This window comes from Dipteris shenzhenensis, chromosome 14 (genome assembly GCF_047967505.1).
Source record: "Dipteris shenzhenensis isolate YYH24624 ecotype China chromosome 14, Dip_SZ_1.0, whole genome shotgun sequence".
NCBI classification, from domain to species: Eukaryota; Viridiplantae; Streptophyta; class Polypodiopsida; order Gleicheniales; family Dipteridaceae; genus Dipteris; species Dipteris shenzhenensis.
In genome coordinates, this window is record NC_141609.1 from 35,120,072 (window position 1) to 35,132,855 (window position 12,784).

A 12,784-nucleotide genomic window follows, 5' to 3' on the forward strand; every position below is an offset into this window, starting at 1 on the left:
AGCCTGGTCAAGTCAAGAACTCCTGGAACAGCCCTAGAACCAATCGTAGGCACTTGGAACAGCTTGGAAGAGCCCAAAAGCAAACTGCAAACTGGAATAGACACCCTGGCAAAAATCGCCACCTGCAATAGGCTCTTGGATCAATTGCGATTTGCTTTGGCAGGCCCTGGATCACTTGGAACTGGCCCCTAGGTAAAAACGAATTTTCCTGGCAGGCTCTGGATGACCTGGAATTGGCCCTTGGTTAAAAACGAATTTTCCTGGCAGGCTTTGGATCACCTCGAACTGGCCCCTAGGTAAAAACGAATTTCCCTGGCAGGCCTTGGAACCTCCTGGTGAAAAGCAATTTGACTCTAGCAGGCTCTGGCAGCTCCAAACTAATGATCTGGCATCTCTGGAACTAATTTGGCCAACTGAATCTAAAAGAAGGGCTCCCCCCCCTTTTAAAGCCCTATGCTCCAAAAAGCAGTGTTAAAAAAAAATAAAAAATTGCACCACTCTTTTGGCCCCCCTGTTGCACACTTTGGCCCTAGGAATTAATTGCCTAGTAACTGGACACACATTCACTATTTCCAAGGGCCCACTAGGGAATTTTAATTCCCCAAGTCCCGTCCCATGGCCAGACCCTTGCGCCCCAGAGGCTCAAGGCAGTCACGTGCAAATTACGGGAGTCACAAATCAAAAGTCCCATAATTTCATGTCCTCGTGACAGAACTGTTACAAAGTACACCCAAGATGATGAAACCCTAGGAGAGGGTGTCCTAGTAGTACCTAGTGTACTAATTGGTACGTGTACTAACTGTCCTAACTGCCTATATCTAGGCCTACCAAGCACATACCAAAGAATGAGTGGCACCTATGGATAGCCCATAGAATGGCCTACATGGATCTCTGTGCTTGGAGATCAAGGCATGCACCCTCACACTTGTCCGCAAGTCACTAAGAGGTCGAGTTACGTTCCTTGAATCTCTCTATGGAAGCCAAGTCTTATCTCAGTGATTTCTTAAAGGGACTTGTGCCTCTTAAGTGCTGCTACTCCTTTGAATCGTTGCTGCTATCCACCTCGCCCAACCGTCCTATATGGGGGCGAGTTCGGTTGCTGCTAGATCTTTTCTATGGCCTGTTGTATCCTCTCTTCTTGTAACAATGCATCGGGGATCCGCACCCCCTTTTGAGGGAATCCTGATGGTGCTGCTCTAGGTGAAGCAAGGTCAAGAAGTGATCTGGCATCATTGTCCCAGCTAGAATGCCGTGGCTTCATCTTTGTGCATTGCCCAATCTTCCACCTAGAATCTGTTGAGTCTCTCCAGTAGGCCATCATACCAATGCTGATAGAAGGAATAAACCCAGGAGTCTAGAAAACTGTGCCTCGTGCTATGGATCATGGTCGTTGACCATGAAGATGAACTGCTTCTACATGCTCTACTTTGATAAGGGTATCACTGAGCAGGAGGCTCCACCCTGCTTGTGCTTCTTGAACTCTAGATTGCTGAACTCCCCTCCAACAATCCATATTGCCTGAGAGTTTGGGATACTGAGATACCCCCCCCGGCTCCTACCCACCAAACCTCCAATCCGCGTCTCGAGAGGAGATGGTACCATCGTCTAATGTCCGAGGCTGAGAACAAGTGCTTCTGAATCATAAGAATATCTGCATCGACCCACCAGGGACCACTCCTCTAGACCGTGCTACCATGTAGAGGATGTAGCAAGACTTCACCTAGGGCATGGCTGCTTGGTTGGCAGAGGGGAGTCGTGCCTTTTGACAAAGATGTTGTCACCAGCCTACAAGATCTCATGACAAAGGGTCTTCTGGATTGAGGTGCAGGACATGACTTCTGCCTCACGCTTGTGGCTTGTGCCGTCACCCAAGGATAGAGTTTGGGAGAGGGTGTCCAGCATTACTGCTTAGAGCATGTGGGCCACCTATTGAAGTTGGTGATTGGAGGCCAATAAAGTACCCCCAGCCATTTGACTTGATATCATCTACACCTTGTGCGCCATATGGGAGCGAGGGACGATGGGTTCCAGGATGACCACCGAGATGCGGGCATGTTTCTGCAAGGCTTGGCCTATAGTTTTTTCTACAAATTCACGGAACGAGGCATCCATCGGTTGTATAGTCCCCCACCTTGGTTGTTGATCCCTATTTCTAAGATTCCCTAGGCAATGAGTTGGGTTCTCTAGAAACAGGTTGGTTGTCAGCACCCTTTCATTGTATTTTCGTCCACGATCAGTGGCACACGGATAGCTGATTTGTATGGTCGGTATTTTCTCAAGCATTAATACAAAATTATTTTCTTTGGGTGGAAAAGTTTTGGCTCTATTTTTTGGGTGTCAAGCTGTTGATCTAATATAAAAATGTCACGAGGGGTTTGTGAAAGGACATATCAAACATCATCTGTCAGTGAAATCATATGTGCTTTTGTCAAGATGTTTACAGCAGTATCTGGTTCAAACAGCATCATAAGGCATAGCTGAAACTTTTTGGATTGGTTACAGCTGTTGGTTACAGCTGGTAACTGCTTGAGACTTTGTCCTACAGCCTTAATGCTGCTGTTGGTGTATAATATAGTTAGTATTGGCTCCTTTTAAGCATTTTTTATCGTATTTCAATGACAGCAGTCCATCCTGAGATGTCAAAGCTTGCTCTCCATGTGTTGCTTGGTTGATCTGGTGCCAAATAGTTTGATCCTAGGAAGTAGTTTTTGATTCAGTTTGTACGTGTTTTACAATGTTATGTAAAATAGGGAAGAGACCTGATCTTTTCAAAGTATGCATTACTCAGACTGTCAGTATGTTACAGAGTGCATCAACTGCTATCGTGGAGGCATACAACTTCCTGCCAAACTTGGTTGGTTATGCTTACTATTACATTGTTAATTCAAGCTTTTGAAAAAATTGGGCTGTTTTATTTAGTTTGATTCATTTAATAGTTACTGTATTCTCTAGCTGCATGATTTTCAAAGTTATGTTTTGGAGTTATAGATGTTTAGTCTGTCTTCATAACAGGCCGCTAGTTACCTTGTCTTGATCCTGATGATGCTTCCACGTTGGACACACAGATCGTAGTTGGCACTAGGATGTCCTACAGATGAGCCCTGCTTTGGCCAGGATAGTTAACAAAAACTTTGTTTTCAAAACGTCTGTAGTCTTGTGGGACCAGACCCTCTGTTGATCTTGAAAAGAAAAGAATCTATTTGCCTATCCCCATCTGTAGTCTTGTGGGATCAGACCCTCTGCTGATCTTGAAAAGAGAGACTCCACTTGCCTATCCCCGCCTTGGCATGCAAATGGTGCTTTTGCTCCATCCAAATCATGGGGGGGCATTTCTTACATTTCCTAAGCTTATTGTACACAATGGAGTTCCAATTTCAATGATTAATTGCCCAAGAGGGAACGCTCAAGTATGCCCTCATTATGGTGCTGACTGTGTTTGAAAGTAAATCTATAAGTTTGAAAGCATGTTAATCATTGATTATCTCTATCGTTCATGTAGAACCTATAGCAGATGTCACGAATGATTGAAGTTTTAATCACTGGTTGAAGTGATGGCCATTTAGATGCTTCATCCTTATGCATCTTTTGTGATATTTCTGTACATGATGCTGTGGGCTGCATTGGTGAAGAACATCAATATTAAGTGCAAACCAAGTTGATACTGTTTGTCACTTTGGGGAGAATCCAAATGGTGGAGTATAAAGTATCAAAAGACAAAAAGCTTGCCACCAAAGGAGATTCAATAAGCATTTGGTGAACACTAATTTTTAATGTTAGGATCAAGGCCCTGGAACAGTTCCGCTTCAACGAGCTGCTCCGCCATCCCTCTGATCTCATCTCCTCGTATACAGCCCCAGCCTCCCTTTCCTCCGTTTTCCACTTCCTCCTAGTCAGTTCACTGGTTTGAGGTTAGGGTTTCTTTCCCAATGCTTGCCAGTGTGTTGCCAAGCCCTAAGGGCCATCTCCAGCTCATGGACCTGTTCCAGAGAGACTCTGTCAAGGGCTTGACTGTGTGCCCCATGTCCTTAGTCAAGACCAGCTGCCTGCATCAATTTCTTAATCAGGAATTTGTTACAGAGGTTGATTTCGAATATTTCTGCTCACTCTCCTTCAGACAATGGAAGGTGTGAAGGGCTGTGTGCCCTTCCCCCTGCATAAATTTCAGCAAAGGGTAATTTCTGGAAAGCAAAAAGAGGAAAAAGAAACGGGAGAAAGAGAAACGACAAAAGGGGATAAAGCTGAGAAGGAAAAAGAGAAACCCAAGGAGGAGGAGAAGCAACAGAAATAACTCAGGATTGATGATATGAACAAGTGCAGCAACCACAGTGGCATATAGATCGATAGCACTGCTGCACAGAAGGCAGCCAACATGACCTCTTTCCTCACCGACATCCACTACACCATCCTTGGAGGTGAGGACAGCACTACCTATGGATGTGACAGCACAAGCATCGGAGTTAGCATCATCATCATCATCATTGTTGGGATCAGGGCAGCATGGCATGCCCTTTTACTGGGCTCTCTATGCCTCACCAAGGTATGCCTCATTTCTGTCACCCTTACCCCTCATCTAGCCACCATTCCCCTCCTCAGTCGGACTGACCACATCTGCATTCCAGATGTCGCCTCACCACTCTTAGTGCTCTTCCCCCGTGTCCCTACCCTCTATCACTCAGCTCCGTTCAGCCCATATTCATACTCATTGCTTCATGGTCACACGATCCCATCTGAAGCCTAGAAGCACCTCCGCATGGAGCTGCCCTCGTACACGAGAGGCAGAGCAGGACCACTTCATCCATAGCCTGGGGCAGGAGATATCACAGCTTTGTAAAGGATGTGGCAGCCATAGTGACAGCCCCGAGCAGTGGGCTAGTAGTGCAGGTGGTGAGGCGGCACAAAAAGCCACCGTGTAGTCAGCCATCGCAGAGACTTCAAGATGGGTTGATGTCGCGAAATGGGAGCCTGCCAAGGCCACCATTTCAGCCACCATTTTGGAACAGTAGCAGAGAGCTAATAGGACTGTCTATGTTAGAGCATGAGGCAGCCCTCGCAAACCTGCTGCTGGATATGGGCTAACCTCCTTGGGTGCCCCCCCTATGTGGCTTGTGTGGTTGATGGCAAAAATGGTTAATTGGCTCCTTAAGGTGTTGTTGGACACGTGGCAATGTCGGAGGGTTGGATGCCTTGATATAAAGGTGGGCTTGGACCTCTCTCTATCATCTCTCCCGGGGCCTTTTAAATTGTGCGATTTATTGGGCTGCTGGCTGTAGGTTTGTTCCACAATTGCTATGGTGATCTAGCTAGTCTTGGCACAATTCTATTTCAATGTGTTTTGTGGTGCATACGGTTCATCAGGCTGTCTGCCCAAGTCTTAAGTGCTGCTTGCCACGACGCCGGAAAAGCTGCATGTATCTCACTCATCCACTTTCCTGCCCCATAGAGATGAGAGATCGCTTCCAGCCCCGTGACTTTGGGGAGATTACTCCACGTCTAAAAAGAGCTGGCTGGGGCCACTGTCCCACTGTGCCCAACCTATGTAAGTCTGCTGTCCGAGCATGAGACCATCTTGATCTTGGATCTCTGAGTGCCAAATGAGGGGTTGACGCTCAAGCTCCTCCCTATAGGTAGTCGCGCCTCAAATGAGTCTTGCCAAGCCCTGAATAGGTACACATGCTACTTTGCTTCAATAACATGTATCCACTTGCTTGGTAATTCTTCTTTTAGTATTTCAATAAGCATGCTTGTAAAAGAATGAAAAGAAATGTTTTTCCTACTGTGTCAGTTAGGTTAATGAGAACTAGTCTAGCATTTGAGGATGGATCCCCCCTGCTTGGGGTTATGGGCATTATTGACCCACAAGAGTAACCACACCCCACCTGAGTACCCAATTACCGGACCAATCAAATGCACAGATTGCATATTGACCTAGGGCCGATTCAAGAGAATGTTCCTTGAGCTTTGGGTGTGGGCCTGGAAGCATGCCAAGAGACATGGAGATACAAGATAAGAGGACAAACTAATGAACTCAATTATGGCTCAATGTGACCCTAGACCACTTACTATTTTTTAGGGTTGTTGATGGTTACACGTGGCAGGGTGACACGTGGCAGACTGCCACGCGGAAGCTGAGTTGGAAGCCAGGACAGCTGTCCCACACATGTGGCAGTCAGTGGGGCAAGTGGTTGGACCCAAATCAAGGCTGAGGGAGGAGCCTCAGCCTATAAAAGACGGGCTTTCCCCCTTCATTCTACATAGAAAAACTCGCCATTTTCTCTCCCTCTTCCTCCCTTTGATGCAGCAGCTCCCCTCCATCCCCTTGGGTTCAGCCAGCTCCTTTACAAGCCTCTCTCTCTCTCTCTCTCTACTTCAGCAGTTTCTCTCTCTACTGCAGCACACACACTCTCTCTCTACAGTTTCAGGCCCTCTTCTTCAAGGATCTGCACCTTTTCAGAATTGATGGAGCAGCAGCAGCTTCCCCTTTCCTTCTCCCAGTCTGTGAGCAGCAACAGCACCCTCCTCTCTCTTGCTGCACTGCAGTAATGTCTCTCTCTACAGTTCCAGTCCTATCACATGCAGAAAACAGCCTCTCTCTGCACCTCTGGAACTGCAGCAGCATCCCCTTTTCATCTCTCAGCTTGGGGGCAACCATAACACACTCTCTCTAAAAGTATAACCCCTTTTAGGTTTTCTCTCTCTAGCCTATAGGACATTTTTCCGAGTTTTTCTTACTCCATCCCCATGATCTCACTCTTCCCACCCAAGGGGGCTGTGGATGCATCAAGGACTCTATCTCCAAAGGAGTCAAGTCATGAGTGGAGTCTGTAATTTCAAGTTTGTCTTATTTGCAGCACAGTTCAAGTTGATATTGCTTTCTCTTTCTAGATAACTAGTGTCTGCAACTAATGTGGAATGGAAGTGATGATTGTTGCATGCTTCTTCCTTGTGGATTGGGATGGCCAGAGGCTGATTCTCTGTCAGCCCCAGCCTTGGAGTCTTTCTCTCTCTCTCTCTACAGTTGTCCCCAGATCATCTGTCTGAGTCCTAATCAATAACTGAGTTGCCAGTTTGGAAGGTGCTTGCACCTTGGTCTTGTCTCTCCTATTTTAAGAAATAAAGTGAGCTTGGATAAGGGGGGGGGGGGTGTCTTGGCCCCTCTACCATATTGTAATCTCAATTTGTTGTCAGCGATTGTTAAACTGTGTAAATTTAAATTCAGCCTCCTCTACAATCTCTAAATTACAGCATTTATGTGTGTGGGCAATTTGCAACAGTTTCTATAAAATAAAACTATAAGACTCCATCGTCTAAAGTGATAAAAGCACATAGTAGTTTACAACACATCGATGGGGAGCCCTTCCCCATGAGAGGGGCATCTGAAAAGATCCACTGATGAGACTTGCCACTGGCCACCTATGCGTGGGGTATTCCTGAGAAGCCCTCGTTGTAGGACGAGCTTCTAGGGCTATGCGCCTGGGGTAATGCCATACACAACTAGCTTGCCCAAAAGGGCTTTGCTCAACATCTCTGGATCAATGATGCTGAAGCCTCCCTGTGCCTGTGGCATGATCATTGTCTGCCATGCAACTCTAGCTCTGGTATTCTTCATGCCATTTGATCCTGCTCATAAGAAGTTGCCCCATGCACCGTGAAAGCAACAGCAAGAGGTTATGTACCAAGATGTGGTGAGAAGGACCTTCTTGGCGACTAAAGCTCTATCTGCTAAGTAGAGTTTGGTCGAGCTCCAATAAAGGAGATGGCGCATAACACTCTCTAGAACTGGGGCGATTTGCTGCTTTGCTGAAATATCGATGCCTACCTGGCATCCTAGGTATCTCTCTGTCTGCCCCCACGGAATCCATTGAAACCCAAGGCAGCCTCAAAGTCTTAGACCTCTTGGACCTCCTCTGCCCCTATGAAGAAGCTGACAGATTTGGTCCAATTGATCCGAGTCTTGAAGGACTTGCAATAGATAGCCAAGGCTCCCCTTACTGTATCAAGGCTTGCTATTGATCCCTTCACCTAAAGGGCTGCATGTCGTGAATGTGTCAGAGAGGTGGGGTCTCAACCGCACGTTCAAGACCTAGGCTAAGATCTTGTATGCAGTATCCAAGAGGGTGATTGGTCTCCAATGGCGAATGTATGACGTGTCCCCCTGCTCCGGGATCAAGCAAACCCAGCCCAGGCTGCTTAGGACTGAGGAGGTGAGCCCGAGTCAAAGAGCTCCTGGCATGCCAACTGTAGAGGGGTGAGTACAAGCTCCCAAAACTCTGGAAGAATGAAGGGGTCAAGCGCTCCTCTTCAAGGAACTTCCGGGGTGGAAGTGCCTTGAGGCATCCCAGAGCTCTTCATTGGTGAAGCGTGTCTAGCTATAGAACCTGATCCCACATTGTGTAAAAAGAAGCAAACAGGTGAAATCTTCCTCGATTACCTAGATCCTTTGTCAGATCAGCGTCATCAATTTTCTTTCTAAAAATTATTTTGCTGAGAATTTCAAGTATGTTTTTTGTACTAGCCAGCTTGTGAGCTGAATTGTACTCTTGTACTCAATTTTTCTGAATGAATAAAATCCTTTGGGGCGGTCCAACCCAATTGTTGTCTTGGGCCGTAGTGCAGTGTGAGAGAGAAAGAGAGAGAGAGTGATGTTCTTCTTTACAACAGAACTCTCAGCTCATTTCTTTTGGCAACATCCCAAGTGTCAAAAATCTAAACTATCTCTAGTTACATGCCTCGAAGGGCAAAACTCTAGGGTCTTCATAGCCCTTGGTCACATGGGCTTCTTCTGGCTACCCACTGGGCTCCATAGTGCTTGGGCAATCAATCCCTCTTAGAACCTGCAATCATTAATTAAAGTGCACACAGCCATGGCACCCATTAATCGTTAGCGCTTTTGCATGCAAATAAATTTTAGACTAGTCCTAGTCTCTGTGGGTGTCCCCACCAAGCAACATGTGCACATAACATAAAACAATTTCTTTGGTCGACCAAGATCAACCCTGTTGATCGTAATTAAGGGGCTTGACCGACAGTCGAAGCGCCTTAATTATGGCCAAGTCTCTCCAACCGAGGTTGGCACATCTTGGCTAACCGATGTTAACCCTCTTGGCGTAAGCCAAGTCTCGTTGACCAAAGTCAACACTCTCTGACCGAAGTCAATGCTTTGGTTCTTTGGTTAACTGTAGTTAACCATCTTGGCCTAAGCCAAGTCTTCCTAACTGGGGTTAGGCTTACTTCACCGGGGTTAGGTATCTTTGACCGAAGTCAATACTTTGACCAATTAAAGATAACTTTTTGAACATAATTAAATAAATGAAAGACTCGTTAATTATGGTCAAATAAATGGTCAACTGAAACTTTGACTTTGGAGTATTTACAACTTGGTAGCACATTGCCTCTTGGGCTTCAAGAACTGAGGAGACTCCTCGAACTGAAATAGTTGTCGATAAAAGTCTGTCATCTCAAGAATCTCTTGAGGATCTTTGTGCGTCTACTGCTGCACATCGCGCAACCGTTGAAGCTGTGTCCCTACTGAACGTGGCCTTTGGAGCCACTGCTTGAGAGCTGAGATACAGACCCCTCCACTCTAGCCGATTGTGGGAGACCACACCTCTAGACCTCTACCTAGAAGGAGATGGCGGTGCCGATTGATATCTAGTGCTGAGAACACAAGAAAATCCACTGCCTGTCCTACCACTGCCCTATGCAACTCTTGACGAAGTATCAAATGCTATGGCTAACTATGTGCATGATTGTGAAGTCCACGCATGTTCGAACTGACCATGGTCCAACTCATGGGGAGGAGGTGAGAGAGAGCAGGGCTCATCTGTGGGTGGGAGCCTACACCACAGTCTCGGATTTGTGTGACTTTGAAGGGGGCTTGAGGGAGAGCAGTTTGTATCTATGCGTCGACGTACCAAGGGCATGACATGCTCTATGCCAACCTTCCGTGCCCATTGCATCATGAAGGATACATCCGTTCTAAACTTGTCGACACACTGCTGAAGCGTCTAGTAAGTTGGATGCGTAAGCTCCACCTCTAGTGGCAAATGGATCATTACTACTGCCAAGGTCTCTCTATTTAAAGCTTAGCTATCATTGCTGGGCCACAAGTCTATACCCTACGCTACTCCCTCATGCAAAACATTTGCTTTCCCATCATACAATAAAAAAGAGACAGTGTCCACTGCTCCTCTCCTCGAGAGGCAAAATGGAAGCCCCAAAAAGGGAGGGTGTGGGAACCAACCACACCGATGGAACCCCCCTTTTGGAGCTGTAGAATCAGCACTGTCACCTCTAGAGCCAAGGGATACGAAACTAGGACCTCAAGATAGGTCCAAGGTCCTAGTCTCTAGAACTTCCTCAGCAGAGGTCCCCCGAGCGGGGCATCGGACTTGGAAAGTTGCTTTCTCCAAAGAATGAATGCCTCCTTCTCTACCCCTCTTCTTTTTTGAAGGCGACTTCGCCATGTTGAAGTCGCCTTATATAACCCATGAATTAGCAATGGGGGCCCAAGAGAGAAGTTCCTTCAAAAGGACACGGTCGCCTCGATTGTTAGGGGCTTATATAAAGATTGTGAAAACCAACCTTACGTCCCCCAATCAAAAGAAGGACCCATATTGTTTGGAAAGGAGTTGCTCGGATACTCAACATTTTTCATACTTCCCCTTTCTTCATGACTTGGGGCTCGGTCGCATGGTTATCCCTTACTGGGCCCCAGGTGTTTTATGAGGGTGAGCCTTCTTCTTGGGCACTCTTGATCCGCCGACAGGAGATAGAGCCCTGCTCTCTTCAGGATGTACCACATATTCCTTTCAAAGCTTCACATGCTTCAGTGGACATCTCTTGGGAGATTTTGGCTAGCATTTCCTCTTGGCACATTCGGAGAGCCAGATGCGCAGAGGCCTTGGATGACACCTAGATACACCCATCACAGGTGTTCACGGGTATTTGGAGTGACACGGTTCACACTTTGATAGCCATATGGGCTAGCATACAGGGCCCTTCACGAGAAGCCTCTTCTAGGAGGACTGTATTTCTTCGAGTTTGGAGGGGTTCTCCATTTTTCTCGGAGGTTGCTACTGGATTAAGATGGCACTATCAGCCCCAATCCTTTCTTTTTGGCTCTTGAGCTTTTCATGCATTGCATGGTGTATCCCGTATTCCCGTATGGAGCTTGCTGTAACGGTTTTCTTTGATACTTAATAGAAGTCTCTTTTTTGCCAAAAAAAAAAGGACCCACTGAGCTCTAGAGGGAATGATGATACCATGTCCAATCACCAGGGAGCGAATAGAGTCTAAAATTGAAATGCAAGTCCCACCCCTAGGTCCCAAAGCAGGTGACCAAAACATTGACCTGAAAGCAATTTACGTAACTTTGCACAATCTCTGGCATCCACCTTGTGTTCTTGAATAGGAAGAATATCGATGGAACCGTTGTAACACCTGGATGGAGCTGCGGATAAGCTGCTTATGGTGGCGATGTGGTGCCCCACCAAGACCTTGTATGTTCTGACTAAAAAATGTAGGTTAGCTTAATTATATGGACCTTAACCTTGGGTAATGATAGAGCATGTCCGATAGGAGGAAGTAGCAAGGAACATCTTACCCGACCTAGTGGCGGATACAAAAGCTTTTATGGGGGAAGACCTCTTGCTCGAAGAGCGAGACAGAGTACGAAGTGGAGGAAAATCCATGGGGACAGAACTTGTCCACCCGAAAAGGAAGACACCTTGTCAAAAAGAATACCAATCACTATGTCACCGAAGATGGAGGGCACAATAAAATCCTCGTAATCGAGACTAGGGAGACGGTATGCACAACTCCCTTTCATTGGTCCATGAGGTGTATGCGGACGAAGAATGGGCCTGCTTGGAAGAACCATGACCACGAAGATCTGCCGGAGGAGCTGCAATAGGATCAAGGAGAGGACCTGCAATCAGGGTAGTGTCTGGAGTGGAAATCGGGGTAACATTTGGAGTAGTAACGTCCTAAGCTGAGCAAGGGGCAAATTCAAGTACCACTGTGGTAGCTTGAGGAGAATCATGAGAATCACGACTTGCAACCAAAGTGGGAATGTCCAAAGCCCTGACTGGGGCTGGGTCCATGATGTGTGAGGGCATCTCCTGATTTGCAGGTGGGTGGAGGTGCACGGACACTAAATCAAATCCAACGGGAGACGATGGGAGTGTGGGGTTGATCTGAGGGGTGTATTTGTCAGATGTGAGGCATGTATTTATTAGGTACGTTGCCTGCTAAGTATTAAATGTGGGGTGTATTTGCCGTGCGACACGTGTCAGATGTGAGAGGTGTATTTGCCGTCCGACATGTGTTAGATGTGAGGGGTGTGTTTGTCAGGTACGTAGGCTGCCAGCTCGATGTGGGCATCTCTCCTTCGCCAGCAAATTGCGCCTATTCTGGAGAGTATCCAGAGGATGCTTCTTTTTTGGAGCTTAGCCAAACTTGACCTTGCTTCCAGGGTGGTGGTCGTCAACCAGATCTTGCCAGCAACGGCATGGTTTGTTTGCTCCTATCGGTGCCAATATAGGGATTAAATCACTCAACTAAAAAGATCCATAAGGGATTCTCTTTGGGGTGAACTACATGGTTCAGCAAACACGCTGTCCCCACAAGGAAGGAGGCCTCAACATAATAGATCCAGACTTGCAGAACAAAGCTTTATATGCAAGGTGGTGGTTAGAGGACTTTTGCTAGGACATGAACCATGCAAGGATTTTTTCAATTCAATGCATATAGTCCTGTTTTCCTTCCTCAGGTAGAGGATTGGATG

At 46.8% G+C, this 12,784-nt stretch overlaps 1 protein-coding gene across 1 annotated transcript in view; it reads left to right on the forward strand.

Annotated features, from left to right (window-relative positions):
• Positions 1–12,784, forward strand: part of LIG6 (DNA LIGASE 6) — a 146,310-nt gene that overhangs the window by 55,278 nt on the left and 78,248 nt on the right. Inside the window, exon 9 of the mRNA XM_087384541.1 lies at positions 2,807–2,854. Coding sequence (XP_087240667.1) covers positions 2,807–2,854 — 48 coding nt within the window. The remainder of the gene's footprint in view (positions 1–2,806; positions 2,855–12,784) is intronic.